The sequence below is a fragment of the Primulina tabacum genome, chromosome 5, assembly GCF_025594145.1.
Source record: "Primulina tabacum isolate GXHZ01 chromosome 5, ASM2559414v2, whole genome shotgun sequence".
In the NCBI taxonomy this organism is placed as follows: domain Eukaryota; kingdom Viridiplantae; phylum Streptophyta; class Magnoliopsida; order Lamiales; family Gesneriaceae; genus Primulina; species Primulina tabacum.
This window is the reverse complement of record NC_134554.1, coordinates 41136502-41162080: the sequence shown is the minus strand read 5'-3', so window position 1 is coordinate 41162080 and position 25579 is coordinate 41136502. Positions and strand designations below refer to the sequence as shown.

The window sequence follows — 25579 nt, the reverse complement described above, 5'->3', positions numbered from 1 at the left end:
AGAATTTAATTTGAGAAATAAAATTTTACTTGCGACGTTTTTATGATTCTTATTGCAAATAAGACTGAAATAGTAAAAAAAAGATAGCAAATACTTTAAATTTTATAGAATCACAAAATTAACTAGTAAATATTTTATCCAGTATGACTTTAAAATTCTTACTATTTTCGAATTTCGAGGCAAAGATTTTGGTGGAGATTTTTCGATTTACCTGAACAGACAGTGACAATCACACGAGTGGTGATCTCTTAATGGATTTATTACCTCCGAGTCTTAGGTTATGGGCCATCTACTCATGTGTCGGCACGTTTTTGCTAATTGGTTGTACCTTTGGCCAATATAATTTTTCATGACTCAAATAAGAAATTCGTCTCACAAAATACGACCTGTGAGACCATCTCACACAAGTTTTTGCCATAAAAATAATAACAAAAGTTTGTATTTTTTTTAAATAAATATATACTTTTTTTAAAAATGTAAAATTTTTATGGACAACTTATTTAAAAATATTTCTTCCCTTCAAAACTTAAATTTTACTCCCCTTCTTTTAAAACTTAGTTTTTACTCCCCATTCTTTTAAAATTCTCCATAATACCTTTGTGTTTGATTTATGGTAAGTGTTATTGATATACCAGTCTGTTCTTGAAGACATATAGCCCAATACATACAGCTACACAAGGTTTTCAGTCTATATATCATGCTAAAATTCAGGGCATTGTTATACTTTTTTTGGAAAATGTAAATTTTTTATTGTATAAATTTAAGTACAAATTAAGGGGAAAACAAAGTATAAATTTAATTTATCCATGTAAAGTTAATTCGTAAAATAGAATAAAAAAATGTAAAAAATTTAAATAAGATTAATTTTCTTTTTTGCGAATGAAATAGCAAATGGTGTCGTGCCGTGCAACGTCACTACTCCGCTTTCGGCATTGCCGGCTTCAACTTCAACTTCAACTTCAACTTCAGAACCCATAAATTAAACCCCTGTTAATCCCCAAATTAAAAAAAAAAAAAAAAAAAACCCTAATCCCGATCTGGATCAGGTGCGTAGGACAATCGAGACCCGATGAAATTCGCCTGATTACGCGACCTGGGTTGCCAATGGATTTCTCTGAACTGGAAGCCATCGAGGGTTTGCGTTGGTCATGGCATTCGTGGCCCGTTTCCAAGTCTGAGGTTGCGTCTCTGGTAGTGCCACTATCAGTGATGTGCACACCATTAATGCCATTCAGCGAGCTTCCAATCCTCCCTTACGAACCCTTGAATTGCTCCCAATGCGCAGCCGTTTTGAATCCCTACTCTCGCGTCGACTACGTCTCCAGAATCTGGACCTGCGCTTTTTGCTACCGCAAAAACCCGTTCCCGAAATCGTATGCCCATATCCACGAAAACAATATTCCCGCGGAGCTTTTTCCCACTTACAGCACAGTGGAGTATCATTTCAGCAAAGGGAGTTCTGGCCCTGGTTTGGGTTTGTGTTCGAGTTCGGGACCAGTCCTGGGTAGGAGGGAAAATGGGCAGTTGGGTTTGAGGTCTAACAGCAGTTCTTTCTCGAGTGCAGCTCCGTACTCCGGCTCGGGTTTGGGTTCTGAGCGGGTGGGAAGTGTGGTTGGGCCAGCTTTTGTGTTTGTTGTGGATGCTTGCACATCAGATGAGGAGTTAGGGGTGCTAAAAAGGGAGTTGTTGCATGTCATCTCACTATTGCCAGAGAATGTTTCTGTAGGTTTGGTGGTTTTTGACTCGATGGTGAGGGTGTATGATTTGGGATTTGCAGATTGTTTGAAGGTCGTGGTTTTCCACGGTGAACGGGAGGTTTCATCTGAAAAGGTATATTGCATATAAAGATTGGGAATTTGTAGTTATGATTTACATTTGATGGTAAAGGATGATGCTCATTTTCAATATATTGCTCCAAATGGTATGAATTTGACACGATCATACTGTTAGTGGAAGATGTTGACTTCTCCTGAGTGAACATAACCAATCTTTTTCAGTTGCCATGTAATGTTTGTTGATTCTTTGTATGCACGTCTTTTGTGAAAACTGAATATATCTACGTTGCTGGGGGAGCTTCTGAAAATGAAGATGGAATTTATTTTCATACGACTTTGTTGGCTTTGGTTAGTTTCTAAGGTGTTGTGTATTATATGATATATATTGTATGAGCAATTAAACACAAACTTGACCTTTTTAATCTGTTAATTGTCCAATCAGAGGAATTTTTGTTCCTGTGTACAACAATGCTTGTTTTCATTGCTGCATCTGATTATTAAAAACAAGACTTCAATGTGTATAAATCAAGTGACTCTTAAAAGAACATGCATGGGATACTAGCAATTTTAGGCATTGATAGATAGTCTACTCATACAACAGTACTCAACTTAATTGTGTTGAAGCCTTTGCTCTATCTCGCCCTTTTCTTAATCATGTTCTAAACCTCACTGGTATTCGTGCTTTTGCTTACATCTAATCGTGCTAGTTATGGAGCAAAAACGCTTAACAAAGATTTGGAATTTTTTCTCTACATTTTCCCTTCTCTTGCATGAATGTTATTAGTCCGTAAAGTAATTACTTTAGTCCTGTTGTTTTTGGTGAAATTGAACTTATAGATGGTAGTGAGAGTAGTATTCAATAAATTGTCCTCACTTAGAGTAGTGGCTATGGAATATGAGATCCAGTACAAAAGCTTCACTGTTCTGGTGGCTTTCTGTAACAGATTCTTGGTTGCTCAACGAAGTTAGTAGGAGTTTATTTTTATTGAATTATGCAAGTTTATTGCCTTTTTTTGACAGGTCAAATTGTTTCTGGGGCTTCATCACATGACACGGACTCTTGGAAAGCTATCGGCTGCGCAAAGTCGAGGCTTTTTATTGCCAATAACTGAATGTGAGTTCAACTTCACAACAGCAATTGAAGATTTGCATTCTTCAACCGAGGCCAGGCCAGGCCATCGGCCTCTACGGTCTATGGGGGTTGCTATATCGGTTGCTGTTGGGCTCTTAGAGGGGCTTCTGATAAACACTGGATCTCGTGTTATGGTCTTCACCTCAGGACCTGCAACAGTTGGCCCTGGAATCATTGTTAACTCAGATTTTGGTGATGCCATCAGAACTCACCGAGACCTTAATAATGGTTATGCTTCCTACTATAGAAAATCTACCAAATTTTACAAGAAAATGTCTCAGAGATTGTCTGATTCATCTATCATTCTTGATCTGTTCGCATGCTCTCTGGATCAGGTTGGAGCAGCTGAGTTAAAAATCCCAGTTGAAAGTTCTGGTGGTTTCATGATGTTAGGGGAGTCATTTGATTCGGAGCAATTTAGAAAGTGCTTGCGCCACCTCTTTACTCATGATGATGATGGAAATTTGAAGATGTTCTTTGATGCAACAATAGAGCTAGTAACAACCAATGATGTCAAGATTTGTGGAGCACTTGGCCCCTGTGTTTCGATGAGGAGGAAGAATAATTCCGTGAATGACAAAGAGATTGGCGAGGGTGGCACTTACATTTGGAAACTTGGTACCCTGACCAGCAAAACATGCATTGTTTTCTTGTTCGAAGTTGCCAATGAACAGAATGTTCAGCCTAGTTCAGCATTTTTCTTACAGTTCATCACGCGTTATAGATATAGTAACATGGGACTTCGGAAGAGGGTGACAACTGCTGCAAGAAGGTGGGTTGGTAAGAATTCGCCCGAAATTGCATCTGGGTTTGATCAAGAAGCAGCTGCTTCGGTTATGGCTAAACTAGCCATTCACCGAACAGAAAATAGTTTCGCAGAAGATGTTATCAGATGGCTCGACAAAATGCTGATACGTTTCTCAGCCAAGTTTGGGGATTATGTACCAGAAGATCCATCCACCTTCCGTCTCTCAACCAACTTTTCCTTGTACCCTCAGTTTATGTATTACTTGAGAAGATCCCAATTTATCGACGTCTTTAACAGCTCACCAGATGAGACGGCTTATTTTCGTCTCATGTTAAACCGTGAGGGTGTTGTAAATTCTCTTATCATGGTTCAACCAACTCTTTTCCAATATTCTTTCGACGGCCCCCCTATCCCTGTAATCCTGGACATATGCTCCATCTCCCCAGATGTGATTTTACTATTTGATTCCTTCTTCTACGTTGTCATTCACTATGGTTCCAAGATTGCACAATGGAGGAAGCTCCGTTACGATAGAGACCCGAGCCATGAAAGTTTCAAGAAACTGTTGGAAGCACCCGAGCTTGATGCCGAGCAATTGGTAACAGAAAGGATTCCTGTTCCAAAACTTGTTAAATGTGATCAACACAGTAGCCAGGCAAGATTTCTTCTTGCCAAATTGAATCCATCCGTTACTCAGAAATCAGAATATACAGATGGTACCGATATTATATTTACCGATGATGTAAGCTTGCAAGTATTTATCGAGCACTTGCAAGCCTTGGCGGTACAAGGTTAATCGAGCTGAATCAAGCATGAGCACTGAAGTGGGCTGTTTTATGGCATCGTTAAACGAGTATGAACATTCAAGTGAGCTGTTTTGGGCTCACAATGGAAGACTATTGGTATTATTATTATTTTCTGATTAAAACTGTAATGGTATCATTGAGTATCGGGAAATCAGAAGAGGTTTAATGTACATATATGTATTCAGTGTTGTGATATTATGTATCAATCATTTCGGTGTTGCTTGGACTACTTATGTGCTATCGAGAGTTTTGTTTGATATTGTGTTTAACTCACTTTCCGTTTATGGCTAGTTCTAAATGAATTTATCTAACAGGTTCAAATATAACATCGAATCATTTTTAAATTATTAAAGTGATAAATTATGAAACTGATGAAAAGTAGAACAAAAGGTAATGACCTTGATGATTAATTTAAAATAAGTTGAAAATTTTTAAAAAGGAAAAGAAAATGAAAGGATGAGATATTTTTTATTTTGAGATTATATGATATTTGCTATAAAATTGTGTGGTATGAAAAATCAAGCATGAAACCCCTTCGTATCGGCTGAATGTATAACTCAAACCTAAGGGTCTCAAATATAATTGATTTTCTATATAGAGGGTTTTTTGTTTTTTAACTTAGTCAATTTTCAAAGCGTGCTAATTGTAATTCAGCTCAATTTTTGTTCAAAAGAAACGGCAATTTGTAGCACAATAAACTTCTTCCAAAACAGGAGAAACCTGATCAGTAAAATCCCATGTAATAGTGACTCACCCCAACCCATTAAATAAAAAAAGGCAGAAATCACACTTTGAGTGGCAATGTAATTTACCAAAACTTTATTAAGAGAGATCAACTTCAAGAAAATACAGTAAACAAAACTCAAAAGAGTATCTCAAAGAAATAAACAGGCATGGCAATACAAACTTAATCGGGGCAGGCAATATCCCATGAACAAAAAAGGGCAGGATACCCGCAGCTAAACATTACCAAAAGCTAGTAAAAAAGAAACACAAGACAGAAAATGTACATGAAATTCAGAGGCAAAACCTACATCGTTTACGGTATTACATAGGTCAGATTATAAAGATTCCCCAAACTTCCTCTCTAAAATGATCTGACCAAGTTTCGTGTACAAAACCCGTTGCTCTTCGAATGAGAGGTTCATCAGTATCTACAAAGATCACACAATATCAATATGCATAGCCGACGTATTTGAATAAATATGATGACGCTCAAGTTGGGTTAGTTCAGGAGTTTAAATTGTAGAAGTAAAAAATGCCATAGTTTCAACTCAAATTTGGGTTTTGGTCCTGATAAGTTAGGTTATGATTTGTCTTAATTTTTTTCCTAAGAGTGCTGACGTGACACCATAAAATACTAATACGGCACTGGGAAATATCGACGTGTCCAAGCCACTTCAGCACTCTCTAAAAAAAAGACCAAAAACCAAAATATAAGTCAATTTACATAACTAAAACAAGTTTGAATACTTACATGACCAAAACACCAAGTAGACAAATTTAAATTACCATTTTGTCTATTACCCCCATATAGGCAACCAGAGAAAACAGTAGGAACAATGAATGCTTCCAGTAAAAAGTAAAGGATACCAGAACTTTTAAGGCGCGGCGAAATTGTTATTCAAACTTTAAGGAGTCTCCATGAAATTACAGTTTTATTACCTGGTCCATAATCATCTCGATTGATAGGCTTTGAGGACCAATAAAGGACTGGTGATAGATATATGAAAAAACAGCCATAACCATCTGCATGGAAGAGAAAAGTTATCAAAACAATGGTATAGACATCTTCGTTGCACACCAGAATGAAAGACATATGCATATCCCTGTATCAAAATCTCGTATTTTCTCAAACTCACCTGGCAATCCATTCTATCAGTGATCCCACCATGTCCAGGAATGCTATCGCCAAAATCCTGCAATAGCAGAAAATGTTTGAGAAATTCATGGCAAGACTATAAAAAATATGCATAAGTTGACAAATGGCATCGCTTAAACTAGAGATCTCAAGCTTGGATTAGTGGAGGAAATTATACAAAACCTTGATCTTGAAAGCTCTTTTAAAACCACTGGCAAAAAAGCCTCCAAAAGGCGCTATAATTGATGCGAATAGTCCAAGACACAGTGCATGCCATTGCACAGGAAAGACAGGAATCTCCTTCCAAAGAAACTGCAAAATAATAATAATAATAATAAAGAAAGAAAGAAAGAAAACGAATCGGCATTGCAGCACATAAGTAGTTATCTCAAAATCTAAAACACGTTGGCTAGAGTGCAAAAAAGATGCAGATAAGGGTAAAATAGCTGAAATATTCAAGCACAGCGACATCAGAATTTGACACAAACATCTCTTGCCAAATTTTAATTTTTGGCAAAGATGACACGACAGAACTTTCTCATCTCCGTACTTAACATACATAGAGCTTTTAGTCCAACATATGGTTTTTTCCCATAAAATGACAATTTGACACCATCTAAATGCTTTTCCATTGGAGGAACAACACATAGACAAAACTCGATTTGTCGCATCTGTAAAGAAAGGCGGAATGTATGCATGCGATTTCGAGGCTAAAACTAAACTTTCAAGAAAGAACCTTTTCTATGATTATTGAATTGTTTTGGAGAAAAGATCAATGTATAAAAGGATAGAGCAGCTAAATCAATTACCCATTTAGGAAACCACTCTGGTACATTGAAGTATTCGGGAGTGAAGAGGGGACCAGGATCACAATTAAGCCAACCGGTAGATAAATCCTGCTTACATATTACAAAGTCAGAAAAAACTTCATGTTTCTCGAAACATATGTATAAAATTCGAAAGCAGAGAAGACTAAGTATTATCCAGTAATTACCTTCCTTGGGCATGCTAACCACTTAAAGCGAGCAAATACATTGGCAAGCTACAGAATGAGTTGAATAAATTCATCAGAACAAACTTTAAATTGGATTAGGGGACCATAACTCTAGATTAATTTTGTTACCATCTAATGTTTTTCTTTATCCATGTCATGTTTTTGTTCAATGACAAGGACAATAAAAATTAAATACTAAAACATAGTACAACTCTGGTCAGATATTGGCTATTGTTTCAATTTTTTATCAAACAAATGGATAAAATATGCAGAGAAATGGAAATAAAATCAATTATTTGCACATAATTATTAGGAAATATTTTATACCTTATGTATTGAGTTATTTTAGGATAGCTAACATTCTGTAACTAAAGTTAAACCAGCTAGTCATGTATATAATGAGACACCTTGTAACATAATTGACAAGAAAAAAGTATTATTGTTTACACAGCTAATACAATGTTTTTTGTGTTCTTATTTCTTTGATATGGTCTGTCTACCTGGTATCAGAGCCGTAAAGCTTTGATAACACCATTAGGGGCCTGGTGAAGAAACAATCCCTCATTGGGGTCAAAACCAATGCTTTGTGTACCTTGTGAAGAGGCGATCAGACATGGGCATCAAATTCAAAGCACCCGCAGGCCTGAGAAGACGCGAAAATGTCTGGTTCAAAGGAAGAGAAGGGCTCAGAGGGCGCTAGCTAGGTTACGGGACTAAAAATACAAGAGATGTATGCAGCAAACCCTAATGAGCTTGAAAACTTATCGGTCCATCTTACCATTCATAAATTGAATGGTAAAATTTTTCTAGAATGGGTCCAGTCGATAAAATTAGTTACTGATGGTAAAGGCAGCTGACTTATTTGACAGGAGAGACAAAAGAACCACACTAAACATATCCAAAGTGGAATTCATAGAAGTTCGAGAATTCCACGGTGATTGTGTGGGTTAATAAACTCCATGGAACCGCCGATCGGTAAAACCTACCTATTTCTGTCGACTGCGAAAGACATCCGGAAGCTGTGAGGGAGACGTACTTAGATTTAGAGAATTCCTACCAGATTCTTGAGCTTAAAACCAGGCTGTGGAATTCAAAACAAAGGGAAAAAAGTGTGATTGATTACTTACTACAAGGAGATGAGAACGCAATGGCAAGAGTTAGATTTGTGTTATGAAGATACTTGGGAATACAAGAATGACAACGTAAAATACCAGAAGCGCATGGAGAATTATCGAGTATAAGTTTTTCTTCCTGGACTAAATCGAGAACTAGATGATGTTCGTGGCATAATTCTGAAGAGGACGCCTCTGTCGTCGCTTAGTAAAGTCTTTGCAGAAGTAAGGAGAGAAAAGAGCAGCCGTAGGGTAATGTTAAGCGACAGGTCTTTGTCTGCAACTGAAGTGTCGGCCTTGGTGTCCAAAAATACTAGCAGGTTTCATAGCAACTAGCAGCTTCGACCAGGCCACAAAGGAGAGGGAATCAGGTGCGAATACTGTGGCAAACCAAACCATACAAAGGAAACTTGTTGGGGTTTGCATGGTAAATCACCAAACTGGAAGCCAAAATTTCTCAAGCCAAAGGGCCTTGAGTCAAGAGCCAACCAATCTGGAACCGAGGATGAAGTTGCTGCCACCACAGGGACACCTTCTTTCAGTGAGGAACAACTAGACCAATTGTATAAACTTTTCCAATCTACACAGTTTTCTAAATCCACCTCAGCGCCACCCTTTAGTTCTCTAGCTCAACAAGGTAATATGTTTCAGCATATAGCCTTTTGTACATCCACTTTATTTGAGGATCCATGGATTATAGATTCCTGTGCTACTGATCACATGACAAGTTCATCTAGGTTGTTTTTCTCTTACAGCCCATGTGCTGGAAACAAAAAAATACGAACAGCCGATGACTCTTTATCCCCAATAACTGGAAAAGGGTCAATCATTATTTCTAAAACCTTGAATCTTCACAATGTTCCCCATGTCCCGAATTTGTCTTGTAATTTATTGTCGATTAGTAAGTTAACTCAAGAACTTAATTGTTGTGCTAAATTTTCTCAAAATTCATGAGAATTTCAGGATACGACTCGGAGATGATGATTGGCAGTGCTGGGGAGAATGGGGGGACTTACTACTTTGAGAAGTCCTACTCACACAGACAAGCACAACAATCTAGCATGGAACCAAGTTCAAGTACTGATGGACATCCAAACTTGCCATATTTGAAACGGTAGAATATTGGATTATCATCAGTTTATCAAGATTGATAGGATCTTGTTTGCATTATCTTTTATATTTGAAATTTTAGGATTAGATTTATTGGTATCTAATTATCTGTTAGATTTAGGAATTTAGTTAACTTAGGAGTCTATAAATTCATTGTATCTAATCATTATTTTTTGCAGCAATAATAAAAGTGAAGCATTTTCTTTCTCTGCTATTCTCTCAAACTACATGGTATCAGAGCCACCGAGAAGGGCAACGACATGGCTTTACCATCCGTTTCTTCCATTTCCGAGTTCACACCGATCGCATCAACAGTGGCCGAAACCTCTTCCCTTCCCATCACGAACCACATATTACACGGAGAAAACTTCCTGCAATGGTCGCAATCCGTCCTTATGCTCATCCGAGGAAAAGGGTAAGAAGAGTTCATTTCTAGAGCAGCGATATGCACTGCTGCAACAGATCCGAAATTCAAGGTGTGAAATTCAGAGAATAATATGATTATGTCGTGGCTAATCAGGGCCATAGTGGCTAATCAGGGCCATAGTCGACCTCTTTGAAGTCTACGAGTGGAAATGCCCAGACTGATGAAAAATGTTATCGGGCCATAGTTGAACAAAATCGAGTCTTCAAATTCTTACTGGGCCTTCATAGCACACTTGATGATGTGTGTGGTCGTATATTGGGGACCAAACGACTACCTTCTCTCCGTGCAGTGTTCTCGGAAGTGCGCCATGAAGAAATTCGCAGAAAAGTCATGCTAGGATCTCAACAACCTATTTCTACCATAAACGCTTCAGCTCTTACTGTGCATAGGCCTTCATTTCCGCATAATGATCACTTCGGTGCTCCACAGTCTTCAAAATTGAATAAAATAAAGGACTAGTTTCAGGTTAACATAAAAGGAAACATCAATAGCAGCTACTTCTAAAAAACTGCCTATTATGGCTATGTAAAGAGACCGGCTTCCCAGAAAGGTTAATGCCCTAGGATTCATCTCCATATGGAACTGGGTGAGGAATTAGATACCCGTGACGAGTGGGGTATGGCAGGTCTGGTATCTGACAGGGGCCTACCTTTCTTGCTCTTTAACAGCGGGAAATTCAAACAGGGACACCCATGGTGCGAAAAATGCCGAAAACCCAACCATACAGTGGATACTTGTCGGAAAATCCATGGGAAACCCTCTGACTGGAAACCGGCTAGAGAAAGACGAGCAAATGCGGCTGTAACAGATAATCAACCCCATGAACCCCAATCTTTCACAAAAGAGCAACTCGACATTCTCCAGCAAATGCTCAGCCAAACTAATTCAACACAAACCTCATCACTTGTTAGCACTGGTAATGTGGTACATCGAGGTATATCTTCAATTGCTTTACTTACACAACATGAGTTATCAGATTGTTGGATTGTTGATTTAGGAGCCTCATACCATATGGTGGGAAATTTGAAATCCTTTACACATTTCAGTTCTTATAAGGATTCTCATTCAGTACGCATTGCAAATGGATCTTGCTCCCAAGTAACTGGTTACGGTTCAGTTCAGCTAACTCCAGATATTTTCTTGAAATCTATGTTATTTGTACCTGATCTAAAATGCAATCTCTTATCCGTGAGTAAGCTCAACAACGATCTCAAATGCACAACTAAATTGCTTGTTGTTTCTTGTGTTTTTCAGGATTTGGCATCGGGAAAGATGATTGGCAATGCTGACCTTTGTGGTGGATTGTATCTCCTAAAGATGAATGTTTTCAAGAGAAGCTTGAACAACACCACCACCAATCCGCCACCACCTATTCATTCATGTTCTGTTTCGACTTTCAATTTGAATAAAGATAGTGAGATCTTGTTATGGCACTATCGTCTAGGACACCCGAATCTTTTGTACCTAGGCAAATTATTTCCATCCTTGTTCAATAATAAGAATTCTAATTCTTTCCAATGTGATATTAGTCAATTGTCCAAACATACACGATCCACCTTCACACCACAAAGTTACCAACCATCAAAACCGTTTTCACTCATTCACAGTGATATTTGGGGTCCCTTCAATGTGACTAACATTAGGGGTGCACGCTGGTTCTTATTGTTTGTTGATGATCACACACGTTTGTCGTGGACTTTTCTAATGAAAGACAAATCTGAAACCTCCAACCCATTCAAACAATTCCACACCATGATTTAGACTCAATTCTCTACCAAAATTCAGATTTTACGTACAGATAGAACTCGTGATTATTTCAACACAGTTTGGAAGAATACTTGCTCTCTCAAGGGATTATTCATCAAAGCTCATGTGTTGACACTCCCCAACAGAATGGTGTGTCCGAAAGGAAAAACCGTCATCTCTTGGAAGTTACACTGATCCTTGTTGTTCACGCAAAATGTTCCTAAATGCTATTGGGGGGATGCCATTCTCACATCCGCCTATCTCATCAATCGAATGCCGTCACGGGTCCTAAAATTCCAGATACCTATCCAAATGTTCCTTAAATGTTTCCCCAACTCACACTTAATTCATGATATTCCTCTCAAAGTGTTCGGATGCTCTGCATTTGTTCACATTCATTCCCACAACCGCAACAAACTCGAACCACATGCTGTCAAATGCATCTTCCTTGGATATTCCCCAAACCAAAAAGGTTACAAATGTTATTGTACTACCTTAAAGAAGCAGTACACATCCATGGATGTCACATTCTTCGAAAATGATCTCTTCTATCCTAATTCAACACTTCAGGGGGAGAAGTCAAGTATAGAAGCGCAGAATTAGGATCCCATCACAGAATACCCCGAACCAAACACACTCCATACTGAACCAGAAACACTGCCTCCAATGACCAGCAACCCCTCTACCTCTAATGACCAAAATCTCATCCAATTGATTCAGGTGTACTCTCGACGGAAACAATGCCATCAAAATAGTCAAGATCCAACACAAAATCAGCCTGCTCATGATTCTTCCACGACACCAGATTCAGGTAACCTTGAAAATGATATTCATACATTGGAAAATGATTTGGATGATAGACCCATTGCTTTAAGAAAATGAGTGAGAACATGCACACAACACCCCATTGGGAAGTTTGTCTCACTTGAACGGTTTTCTCCTAATTATCATGCATTTCTATCATATCACACCTAGATCAGGTACAGATTTCATCAACTATTGATGAAGACTCAAAGAACCAAAATGGAACGCTGCAGTTTTTGATGAGATCAAGGCACTTGAAAAGAACAAAACATGGCAGATTACAGATCTTCCACTAGGAAAGAAAACAGTTGGTTGTAAATGGATCTTCACTGTCAAACACCCGTCTGATGAAAGCATAGATCGGTTCAAAGCACGACTTGTAGCCAAAGGGTATACACAATCGTATGGTATTGACTATCAAGAAACATTTGCTCCAGTAGCCAGACTCAACACCGTCAGAGTCCTGTCATCACTTGTGACTTGCCGCCAACATGGATTGGCCATTATACCAACTTGATGTGAAAAATGCATTCCTTAATGGTGATCTCGAAGAACAAGTGTACATGGACATTCCTCCTGGTTTTGCATCAGCGACTACAAAGAATAAGGTATGCAAATTACAGAAGTCGTTGTATGGCCTCAAACAATCACCTAGGGCATGGTTTTTCCGGTTTACCAATGTTGTAAAGAGGGATGGCTACACCCAATGTCAAGCTGATCACACGCTATTTGTTAAACTTTTGGAGAACGACAATATTACAATACTCATTGTCTATGTAGACGACATTGACCTCACAGATAATCACGAAGAAGAAATGACCCGTGTGAAACTACACTTTTCGAAAGAATTTGAAATGAAAGACCTCAGCCAACTTAGATACTTTCTGGGAATGGAAGTAGCAAGATCATCAGTAGGTATCTCAATCTCTCAACGAAAATATGTTTTAGACCTTCTGAAAGAAACTGGCATGCTAGGTTGCAAACCGGTTGATACACCCATGGATCTAAACATAAAAATAGGAACTGAAAAAGATAGTTCCCCAACGGACAAGGGAAGATATCAAAGGTAAGTTGGGAAACTAACATACCTGTCACATACACGACCAGATATCGGCTTTGTTGTGAGTGTCATTTGTCAGTTCATGAATAACCCGAGGGAAGAACAAACGAATGCAGCCTACCGAGTACTAAGATACCTAAAGGGGACTTCTGGACAAGTACTACTGTTTAGAAAGACTTCCAACAGAAAATGCTGATTGGGCAGGATCTCCCACAGTAGACGGTCCTACGTCTGGATATTGTTCATATGTATGGGGAAATTTGGTACATGGCGAAGCAAGAAACAAACGGTAGTTGCTCGGAGCATAGTTGCCAATAGCCCCCGTTGCCCTCGCTATAGCGAATAGCGTGGCGAAGCGACACCGCATCGCTACGGACCGCTATGCGCCATGGACTTTGCAATAGCGCTCGCTATTGACACTATAGCAACAATCACGATAGCTGAAATAGCGGCGCTATCGCAAAGCGAAGCTACGTGCTTATTTTTTGTCCTTTTTTGTTTTTCCCCCTAATTTTGGTTCTTTTGGCATATACATAGTTAGGTTTTTGCTGGAAATTATATATTTATGCATTTCTTGATTTATTTTTATATCTTCTATGATATTTCAATGACAAAACTTAAAATAATTTCAAGTTTTAGTATTTTACAATTAAAGTTGATGGAATATTATGCTGAAAATTAAGGTTTTTGAATTGATGTTACTATATGCTATATAATATATTTATATATTTGTGGCGCTTTACTTTCAAATAACCCTCGCTACGCTATTCGCTATAGCCACGGACAACCTTTGCACTACGGGACACTATGCGCGATTGACAACTATGGCTCGGAGTAGTGCAGAAACTGAATTCCGATCACTAGCACATGGGATTTGTGAAGGAATGTGGCTCAAGAGACTACTGTATGAACTAAAGATAGAAGAAAATCACCCCGTGGAGCTTATGTGTGATAATCAGCCAACCATCAGTATATCCAAGAATCCAGTCTATCATGATCGAACCAAGCATAATGAAGTAGATCGACACTTTATCGAAAAGATTGAAAACAAGATAGTTGTGGTGAATTATATCCCTACTCAATTACAAGTGGCATATACTATAACAAAAGCACTTCATAGACCAAATTTTCAAGATTTGTGTGTCGAGCTAGGAATGATGAACCTATATGACCCAGCTTGAGGGGAGTGTAGAAGATTGGATTATCATAAGCTTATCAAGATTGATAGGATCTTGTTTGCATTATCTTTTATATTTGAAATTTTAGGATTAGATTTATTGGTATCTAGTTATCCCTTAGATTTAGGAATTTAGTTAACTTAGGAGTCTATAAATTCATTGTATCTGACCACTATTTTTTGCAGCAATAATAAAAGTGAAGCATTTTCTTTCTCTGTTATTCTTTCAAACTACAGAAACACGTGTTTCCAGCTTTATTTAAGAATAAAGTTTTTCTGAATTTCAATGTGAAGCGTCTCAATATGCCAAACATCATCGTACCACCTTCCCAACATGATCATATCAATCATCTACACCATTTTCCCTAGTTCATAGTGATGTTTGGGGACCATTTAAAACTCGTACAATTTCTGGGAAAAAATGGTTTATCACATTTATTGATGATCAGACACGAATGACGTGGGTTTACTTACTTTCTGAAAAAGCAGAAGTTGAACTAGTTTTTAAAAAATTGAACACTATGGTTCAAACAAAATTTCAGAAAAATATCAAAGTATTTTGAAACGATAATGGGAAAGAGTACTTTAATCAAATTCTAGGGGCATTTTTTCACGAAAATGGGATAATTCATAAAAGTTCATTTGATCGGACTCCCCAACAAAATGGTAAAACTGAAAGAAAAAATAGACATTCCCTGGAAGTGGCTAGGTGTCTCATGTTCACTATTGGAGTACCCAAGTACTTATGAGGAAAGTGTATTCTTACTGCCACCTATCTAATTAATCGAATGCCATCTAGAATCTTAAATTTTAAATTACCTTTATCAATGTTTAAAGATTGATTTCCCATTTCACAGTGTTTGGATGTATAGCCTTTGTTCACCTGCATGATTGAGAAAATTGGATCGGCACTACAATGTGTTTTTGTAGGGTATTCCCCTACAAACCCTACAAATAGAGGATATAAATGTGATCCTCGAACAAAAAGGTTCTTTGTGACCATGGATGTCACATTCTTAAGAGTCACAAGCCTATTTTACTTCTCTTCAGGGGGAGAATATACTTGAAGATTCGTTTCCAAGCCTTGTCGATATACACATGAATCTAGACACACCAGCACCAGCACCAAAGTTAGGATCCACTCATAAAGAAAATGAAATTGGGAAAATGTTTGACCACGTCTATGCGAGAAGACAACCTCAAAGAAAGAAGGAGGATCCCATGATTCCACACGGCCATGAGTCTGAACCGAGAAAAAAATCTAACGCCTCAGTCTCTCCTAATCCAAGTAAGAACTCTGATCTATCCCATAATAACATTGAGTCCCATGTGCCCCTAGATATTCCCATCACACTTGGGAAAGGCACTAGAGCATGTACCAACATCCTTTGTCTAACCACAATATCTCTAATCTTATTCCAGCTTTATCTCTCAGTTGCATTGTGTAGAGGTACCTAAGTCTGTACACGAGGCTCTATCTGTTCACATCGAAAGGAGGTTGTGCTTGAGAAGATGAAAGCTTCAAAAAGAATGAAACCTAGGAGCTAATGCTTTCACCGAAAGGAAAACAAACAGTGGGTTGTAAATGGGTGTTCAATGTGAAACTTAACTCTGATGAATCATTGGAACGGTATAAAGCTAGATTGGTTGCCAAAGGATTTACTAAAACATATGGAATTGATTATCAGGAGATTTTTGCTCCTGTAGCAAAATTGAACGCGATCAGAATTTTACTATCTGCATTTGTGAATCTAGATTGGCCGTTGCACCAGTTGGATGCAAAAAATGCTTTTCTCAATGGAGAATTGGAAGAGGAAGCGTATATGGATGCTCCCCTGACTTTGAAGATCAATTTGGAGAAAGAATATGCAAGCTAAAAAAGTCCCACTATGGACTAAAACAATCGCCCTGAGCATGCTTTGAAAAATTCTCCAGATCAGTCAAGAAACATGGCTATACCTCAGGACAGTCAGATCACATAATGTTCGTGAAGCATACCAGTGGTGGAAAGTCCGTGATTCTGATTGCATACGTAGATGACATAATCTTAACAGGAAGTGATGACATTGAAATAACAAGACTAAAGAAATGTGTTGTGTTAATATTGCAAATAATCAAGTCTAGCAAGATAGAACTAAACATAAATTGACCGGCATTTCATCAAGGAAAAGTTGGAAAGTGGAGTAATATGTGTGCCATTTGTTCCTACTGATCAGCATATTGCAAATGGCTTAACTAAAGGTCACTTTTGACCTAAGTTTGAAGATTTCACGAACAAGTTGGGCATGCTGAATATCTTTGCACCAACTTAAGGAAATTGTAGCGTAATGGAAATAAAACCAATTATTTGTACAGAATTATTAGGAAATATTTTATACCTTATGTGTTGAGTTATTTTAGGATAGCTAATATTCTGTCACTAGAGTTAGTCCCGCCAGTCGTGTGTATAATGAGGTACTTTGTAACATAATTGACAAGAAAAAAGTGTTATTTTTTACACAACTAATACAATGTTTTTTTATGTGTTCATATTTCTTTGATATGGTCTGTCTACAGAATGCATACCAAAAATGCAGAGATGACCGTAGTAACAGATGCTCCAATGAAGCCTTCCCATGTTTTCTTCGGTGATAGCTTGATTAAAGGAGTTCTCCCAAAGAAAAACCCGAAAAAGTAAGCGGCAATATCATTGATGACAATAAGTGACGCTGGAAGAAGGAACCTACAAAGTCATCAATCTACATTTATTACTGCTTAACAAAGAATCGAGCAGAAAACAGATACATAGCCAGTAACTTTGAAAAACAACTGACCCGCCATGAAAAAGAGATTAATTAAGATTTGATAAAAAGTTTTCCAAGAATTTTATGTAAGAAGATGGTATTATAACCGTAACGACTTTGCATTGCAATTATATTTAATCAAATGAGAACTTTGATATTGTTTTACCAGAAAATTCCTTCGAATATATTAGCCACAGTAAACGATGACTGTGCAAACACCACCATTAAAATCATGTGTGTCCATGCATATTGGCCAAATTGATACTTGTACATCTTTTTCTTCAACGTAAGTATGAACCACATAAAACCTGAATACAAAACAAGAAGAAATATCATCTAAACAGTTAACTATTCCATAAAACCACATGAATTATAAGTATGCAGTATGTCTTCCTGACTGAAACAACAGAACAAGCTCAAAGTAGAGTTGACCACAACAACTCCACAGAACCAGTACGAATTATCGCAAGACAAAAGTACAATATAACAGATAGTACCAACCTAAAATGTAGAAGAAATAGCAGGTAACCATGTGATACTTGATAAATCTACTAACAATCTTATAGAGGAATTTGTCTGTCGTCACGGTGTTCACAAGTCTCTGATTGAGAAATCTACCATAAACAAATAACATTGCGGTGAAGAAAATTTGCCTGAAAAACAAAGTACAGATTGTTACACACAGAAATTGCATTATTGGATTGGGATACTTTTCCAGCCAAATGCGTAATGTTAATAGAACTGCAGATAATTTTAAACTACATAGAGGCGGATAAGAATCTGTCCCACTAACCAGTTTAAGAGTCTGAAGCCCGGAAGGCTTTTATCCTCATGTGTTCTCCTAAGCAAATTGAACAGCTCCTTTGCCATAAAAATTTGGATAACAACGATCATGGCCCATATGTATAGATGACCCATATAGATTATTAAAGCAAACCCTCCAATCATCCAAACAGATGAATATATCCGTATCAACATGGATTTATACTTGCTACGATCATTAACGAGCAAATGACCGCCATTTGCTGCGTCAACTCCAAGAGTGCTCTAAGGATTCATAAGTGAAACATAAATTAAATCAGAACACTGACAACCATGTATACAATGAAGAAGTAAAAATGTAAAATAATTTAAATCTTATTAGATCAACTAAGTAAGGGAAAAGAAACAACACCGAACAAAGAGTTCACTTCCAAATATTATTAGCCGAAAGAGGGTAGGCAGGGGTGGCCAAAATTCACCCATTTGCTAATATATTTTTATGTAACCCCCCCCCCCCCCCCCCCCCCCCAAAAAACAAATTTTTTGAGTTTGATTTCCCCATAACGCAAAACTTGTAGCTTCGAGCATTAAAAATGTCCTAACAGAGTTGCTAATTGGTCGGTCTTTTCAACATTCTCTATTGAGGCAGAACTTTCACTTAAAAATTAGAAATGCGGGAATTGTCATGAAAGAAATTAACTCCAAAAGATAACTAACCTCATTTGAACCTTTGCGTCTTCTTAACCTCGCAATGGGCCCAGTGGTTGTTAATGGGCTGCCAGAACCACTATCCTTTTGCATGCTTCTCTTTGACTCACACCACACAAAAGATATATGGCATGAATATATGAGCACCAATAAGCTACAAGACGATCCAAAGGCAAACAGCGGAAAGTTTAGCTCCACTTGAACTCTGTTCAGTTGGAATAAACAAAAACAAAGTTGCATAAGCTGCCAAACATAACCTTTAAATCTAATTTCCACTGGCTAGGCTAAATAAAACAACAAAAAATGAAAGTCAATTACAAATATAAGTGTTTCTCGATTTTAACTCAGATTTTCCTTGTCAATAATCTTTCCTTTTGTTCATAACTTCTTAACAAATTCAAGTTCTACTCCTCTGATTGACAATAAAATTAAATTCGATACACTTGCATAACACATCAACAACAAAGCCTAAAATTCCAAATATAAAAAACAACTTGGTTCCATAGTTTTCTCAGCTCCAAAAACTATAAAAGTCAGCATTTTTCATCGAGACGCATACATAAAATAGTAAAAGCAGCAGAATCGAGAAAAACTGAATTGCTTGAGCGCAGTTAATAATTACAAATTTACAACATAAAAGGTCGCATCTTTACTTGAAAAAAAAACCAAGAAACTCAAACCAAAACCCGTATAAAAATAGAATAGATACATCGATTTGTAAACTCTTTAGCTAAACAATCACACACCGAAAATAGGCTTTCATGTTGCATTATTATTATCTTAGTACATAAACAAACAGTTCAATCAAAATCCCTTCAACCCAACAATAGCTTGGTACGTATAAGATCAGATCAAAAATCAGAACAAGAAAAGGGGATATAGATACAAACTTTTGCTGTGTTTGCGTTTGAAGAGAGGCTATCAGGTCTCAACGAAGTACTTTGTTTGGAGGCATGGATTCGAGGCGTCAGTTTGGGGTGCTCAATTATTCTTAGTTCCTTCAATTTTATTAATTACGAAAAGGTCCGTTTTTGCCACACGGAATTGTGATTAAACAAAATCCTGTAAAATATTCAGAGTTTTTTTTGTAATTATTACCTACATTTTGTTTTATACTAAATATATTCCATCAAATTAAAAAATTATATATTTTAAGTAAGTAATATAGATTGTAGTATAAATAAATGGCCAGTGTAAAATAATATTTTTGACATATAAATTAATATTTTTCATGAGACGGATATCATAATGATCGAGTAGGAGATATATCTCACAAAATCAATACATGAGCTTAGCGGTGGGCAATTGGATCGGGCACATTTTTTCGGGTAAATCGGATAATTCTTCGGGTTCGAGTAGAAAATGTTTACCCGAACAACCCGAATTATTCATTTCTAAAAAAATATAGACTTGGTCTTGAATGACATATAAAGAGCATATTTATTTTTTTATATCATAATTAATTTTGCAAGTCTATTAAACATAGTTGACAAATGTTTCATGCCTCTCCACCAATTATAGCCGAATTGAAGCACTGAACAAATATACAAAATCTACAAAGCTAAGTACAGTTTAAATAGGAATTCAAACGAAGCGGGGTCGGAGAAGTATGTATACTTTTATAGTTAGTCTGTTTGAAGCCTCGATTTACATATTTTTTCTGAAAAATATTTTTTAATTATTACTACTTATTTTAAACAGTTTGAAATATAGATTTTTCTTGTTTAATTTGGTGTAGAAATTAGACATGATTATTTTGATAAACCTATTTTTTCTTGATATATATTTTTGTAGCCACAAAATGAGAAAAACTAAGTTTTTTAAAAAAAAATAGTTGAACCCAAACCCGATACTATCAGGTACTCGAATACTCGAGTAGTTACGAGAGTCGAGTCGGATTCGGGTAGTAAAAACACTACCCGAAAAAACTGGATATCCGACTTTCTAACAATGATCAACTTTTTTCTTCGTTACCCCATGTTATATCTTATTCTATTCATTTCTACCACAAATATTTGTCAAATTTCATGACCCCTGGGATAGCTGATAACTCATTTAGTAATTCAAGTCATAATCAGGGTACAATATATTGTTTCAATAATTAATGTAATATTTTCAACTACACTAAGGGACCGTTTGGTACGTGGGATGAGATAATTAAATGATTAATAATTTGATTGATAATTCCCACAAAGCAAAAAAAATACCATGCAATACTCAACCAAATTCTCACAATCGAATTTCACACCACAAAATACACTATTCTTTCCACAAAGCACATAAAATATCTTCTTCCAAGCGTTCCTCCCAAAATGTCTTCCACGCCAATTTCTTCTTTTACAGTGATTCCAAGGAAAGAAAGCCTAAAAACACCAAGCACTAATCAACGACAACTTGTGATTATGATTGTCTATGAGTATTTTCGCATATGCAAATACTGCGGAAAAATTTTTGTTTTGAAGTTTTACACAGAGCACTCAACTACTTAGATCTGAAGATGGGTTGCAATACGTGGGAAAATGCTGGTTGTTGTAAGTAATTTTATTGTTTGAATATTCTGATTTAATTTTTTTGTACAAAAAAAAAATCATAGATCCGTTCGAAAGCTGTCGTGCAAACCCAGTTGAAGAAAACATCGAAACTTAGGAATCAAATTTTCTGTCGACAATGAAGACAGAGAGTGTGAATGTGCAGCGAGGTTTAGCAACTGTGAAATTTTTTTGATTTAAAACGAAGGGACAATTACGTATTTTGCTACCAACAATCCTTGGTACTAAGGAGAGATTGTTATAATACGTGGCATTGTCGTGGACTTCTTTTCCAATATTAACAATAGAAATAACATTTAAATCAAGTCAAACATGAGCTAGAAAATCTATCCAGCCTTAATCAACCCTACCAAACAGGCCCTAAAATAATATCATTTCGGTCCCCTTTGGCGTTTTAAATTGTATTTACCACCTCTATTGTTTAGATAATTAAGATCATAAATCTTAAATTCACATATCACATTTTTATATAGATATGATGAATTTCAAGTTCACTCAATTATGATGTCATTTGAAATTCATTCTACTGTATACTTATAATGTATAAACAAATAAATACAGATTTAAATTTGTATCTATTATTTCTTTGTAAACAATAAAACTATAATCGAAATCCGTTGATTTCAAATACATCTCCCCGAACACAACCTTATAAAATAGATGTGATCGTCATATTTATCTTTGGACCAAGACGACTAGATTCTCCGACTCTCCCCACTCATCAAGTTGGTCATTATGATACAAGATGAGCGAGAATGTGGTGACTCTGGCACTTCTCGGCAGGCTGCTTCTCGGTCAGCCTCCCGTTTTTCTAATGTCTCTTTGGAGGTTAATTGAACTTATTAGTTCTTCAGACCTTGTTGTACCTTGGGCCTCGATGATATGGAAACTCTATATTTTACAAAAGCATGCTTCTTATTCTAATGTTGGGATTTGAGGATCACTTTCCTTGTGTTATTTATCAAGGGATGTGTGCTTTGTTATGCATGTACAGAGAGTTTAAATCACATATTATTTACTTGTCTTTTCAGTAGAGATTTTGTGGGATAGGTTCATCAATGGCTTAGCATTCGGTTCTCTGCGACGAGTATTCGGAGTGTCTCGAAGTGGTTCAAGAAAGCTCATCGCGATACATCCCGAATAATGAAGGCTCGTGGTTTGGCACTCTCTGTCACTGTTTACCCTGCCGAGACAGGGACGGAACTCAAGATGTTTGAGGATTCTCCTGCAGATTTGGATAAAAATTTCTTTCGTATCAAATTATAAGTTTTTTTTTTGTTGTACGAGCAATATATATCCTTTTTACTTGGGCTTGGGAGATACAGTGATATGAGATACTTGACACTTGATGATTATATTCTCGCTTGGATATGTCAAGGTATTTTATAATTTTGATTGGGTGATGTACTTTGATTTATCAATATAAAAAAAATTATGGGTTTTTATTGTATTTTAGTTCCATGAATTTTTTCATTAATTTGAAAACTTTATCAGAAAATTCCACTCATAAAATCTAATATTGAAAAACTTATTAAATGAAATTTTTATCTAAAAAAATATAATTCACCAAATCTGAATGCCAAATCACTCAAGTTAAAATCTAATTTTTAAAATTACACTTGTGTCATGTGTTTAAAAATTGATATAGTTTTATAAGCATCAACATTATCAATAAATCATGTATTTTCCAACAAAACTTAATCTAGTTATAAATAAACCAAGAGAAGCTGTCTAAACTCTGTATGGGAAAAAAAATACTCAATCCCTAAGATTGCCTCCACCAGGAACCAAATTGTCAAAAAAAAAGGTGCTAAGAAGATCTAATAAGAACAAACTTCAGAAATAGAACATTTTCTATGGTCACTGTGCTACCCGAATTGATGGGATGGAAGAAAACTCATTTAAGAGGAATGAACCTCGAGGAGTGGGTGGCACCGATACCCGGTCTACCGTGCTTGACAGGTTTGTATGAAATTGAAAACTCAGCTAGATAATGTCCAATCATTTCAGGCTTGATTTCGACTGGGTTGAAGGTCTTGCCATTGTAAACTCCAAGGACACTTCCAATCATCTCGGGGACAATGATCATGTTTCTCAGGTGGGTTCTAACCAGGGTGGGCTTCTCGCCTTGTGGGGCCTCTCGTTTCTGATATGAAGTATTATGTGAGCTTATAAATTTAACAAAAGATACTGGAAAAACATAAACTGGTTATATACACGGCAATTACTTGCAACACAATGGGCAATTTTATATTAGTGGGTTCAAAAGACCACAATTCAACGAGCGATGAAACAAGGTCACTACGAGAACAAAACATATTTGTTGGAACATCTATATCCAGTGATTGAAAGTTTTGATTACTCACAGCCTTGCGAAGCTTCTTAATCAAAGCCATAGGTTTCCTTTTCAAACCCCTCTGGAACCTGACAACATAATTATGTAAGCAACAACAAGTACAAAACCGAAGTGGAGAAAGGCAGGCAAGTAGGATAAACTTGCCGTATACAACAGCACAAACACACTATTAACGTGGTAGGCCATAGATGATAATAATAGATCAATCCAGTTCAATTTATTAAACGTAGCTAAGTCAGATGGTACATATAAAAGTTACAAACAATGTTCAATACCACATGAAAAGGGTTGAATCACAAAAATTAAAAGTTACGGCTAGATCAATAAATAATGGCCGGAAAAGACGAACTAATTTACACAGGAGCAAATCAAGTAAGATTAAAAAACTGCACTTTCCACCCTCTTCCTACATATTTACACCAAAAATTAAAAAAAAAATCTCGACCAAGCAGAAAATCCCCGACGATATAAAGCAAACACCACAAAGTGAAAATATTGGTTAGATTTCTCTCATGTGCTACGATTGTCTAAATATAAAAAAGAAGATTTAAAGCCCATACAGACAATCTTATTAGTAAAACAATATATTAATAGAACCTGATGCGCCAAGTAGAAAACCATCAGCTATAAAAGGGCAAAGTAACCGGTAATACAAGGTTGGGTTGCATTTTCCTCGCGTGCTAATGCACTACGATTGTGTAACTAAATTGCCTAACTAAAAACAAGAAGATTCAAAGCCCACATGGACAAACAAAGTTCATCTTGTTAAATATTTTCTAAAAAAAGAAGTTGAAAGGCAAGGGTCAAATACAAACAGTTGCTGCACACCAGCGAATAAGAACGATAGAAACACTTGATCAGGCTTGCGATTAGCTCTAGCCTCTTACCCACTGCTTTGATCAATCATATTTCAATCAATAAGAAATTTTATGTACAAGTTTATCACTCATTTTCAAGACCATGATCAGACTCGACATTGCACACGAGAAAGGCTAATTTTTGCTTTGATGAGAAATTCTCCAGAAAAAGTTTTTCGATTGGGATTGCGATTTTGCGACTACTTCTAAACAACTGTTCCGATAAAATTCAATTCATATTTCGATCAAGATGGAGCAGATTTCTCCGCAACAAGACACATGAAATCATCAAAGAAAAAACGTACCTTCTACGTGCACGTGCATTGAAAAGCTTGACGATCTCATCAGTGGATATATCGAGGAGTGCATCGAGGTCGACGCCTCTGTAACTGAACTTCCTAAACGCTCTCTTCTTCGGCTGTCCCGCCACCACCTCGGTGTCCACATCCGCCTACAAATATGCATAAAAATCATCAAAATTTCACATTAACCGAGTGTGCAGTGTGCGCGAGCGAAACAAAAAAAAAAATTGAGAATTTTACCATGATTACTTGTGGGGATTGCTCGTAAATCCACGCGCCTAGGGTTTTCGACTGAGGTCAAGTGAGAGGGTGGATTCGGCTGTTCATTTGTATGTTTTGGGAAACAATGGGCTGACATTAATAGAAATTCAACCTTAATCGGCCCAATTGATTTTATAATTAATCTCTTAATTAATTAATTAATTAATTAAACTTCTATGAATTAAACATAATATGAAGATGATAAATATAGTTGAATAATATAATAATCTTTTGTAAATTTGAGTTAAA

At 36.7% G+C, this 25579-nt stretch overlaps 3 protein-coding genes across 5 annotated transcripts; 1 reads left to right on the top strand and 2 right to left on the bottom strand.

Moving 5' to 3' along the window:
- Positions 1 to 910: 910 nt before the first annotated feature.
- Positions 911 to 4690, top strand: LOC142547711 (protein transport protein SEC23 G). Its single transcript, XM_075656124.1, has 2 exons — positions 911 to 1830; positions 2796 to 4690. The coding sequence occupies exons 1-2, from the start codon at positions 1105 to 1107 to the stop codon at positions 4449 to 4451; spliced, it is 2382 nt and encodes a 793-aa protein (XP_075512239.1). The 5' UTR covers positions 911 to 1104; the 3' UTR covers positions 4452 to 4690.
- A 575-nt stretch (positions 4691 to 5265) lies between these two features.
- LOC142547710 (phosphatidate cytidylyltransferase 1-like) lies at positions 5266 to 20020 on the bottom strand. 3 transcript variants are annotated; one of them, XM_075656122.1, is made up of 12 exons: positions 19896 to 20020; positions 19015 to 19210; positions 18329 to 18582; positions 18037 to 18188; positions 17702 to 17843; positions 17318 to 17474; positions 7317 to 7364; positions 7132 to 7218; positions 6506 to 6634; positions 6324 to 6380; positions 6127 to 6210; positions 5266 to 5615 (listed from the first exon to the last, which is right to left on the bottom strand). In XM_075656122.1, the coding sequence occupies exons 2-12, from the start codon at positions 19096 to 19098 to the stop codon at positions 5523 to 5525; spliced, it is 1287 nt and encodes a 428-aa protein (XP_075512237.1). In that variant the 5' UTR covers positions 19099 to 19210; positions 19896 to 20020; the 3' UTR covers positions 5266 to 5522. The 3 variants fall into 3 exon arrangements, with proteins under 3 accessions (XP_075512237.1, XP_075512238.1, XP_075512236.1); XM_075656123.1 differs by having other exon boundaries at positions 19015 to 19159; positions 19896 to 20001; XM_075656121.1 differs by lacking the exon at positions 19896 to 20020 and adding an exon at positions 19752 to 19864.
- Positions 20021 to 23199: 3179 nt separating this feature from the next.
- LOC142547709 (small ribosomal subunit protein uS19) lies at positions 23200 to 25445 on the bottom strand. Its single transcript, XM_075656120.1, has 4 exons — positions 25310 to 25445; positions 25073 to 25218; positions 23921 to 23978; positions 23200 to 23700 (listed from the first exon to the last, which is right to left on the bottom strand). Exons 1-4 carry the CDS (start codon positions 25310 to 25312, stop codon positions 23452 to 23454), a joined length of 456 nt encoding a protein of 151 aa, XP_075512235.1. The 5' UTR covers positions 25313 to 25445; the 3' UTR covers positions 23200 to 23451.
- Between the last annotated feature and the right edge of the window lie 134 nt (positions 25446 to 25579).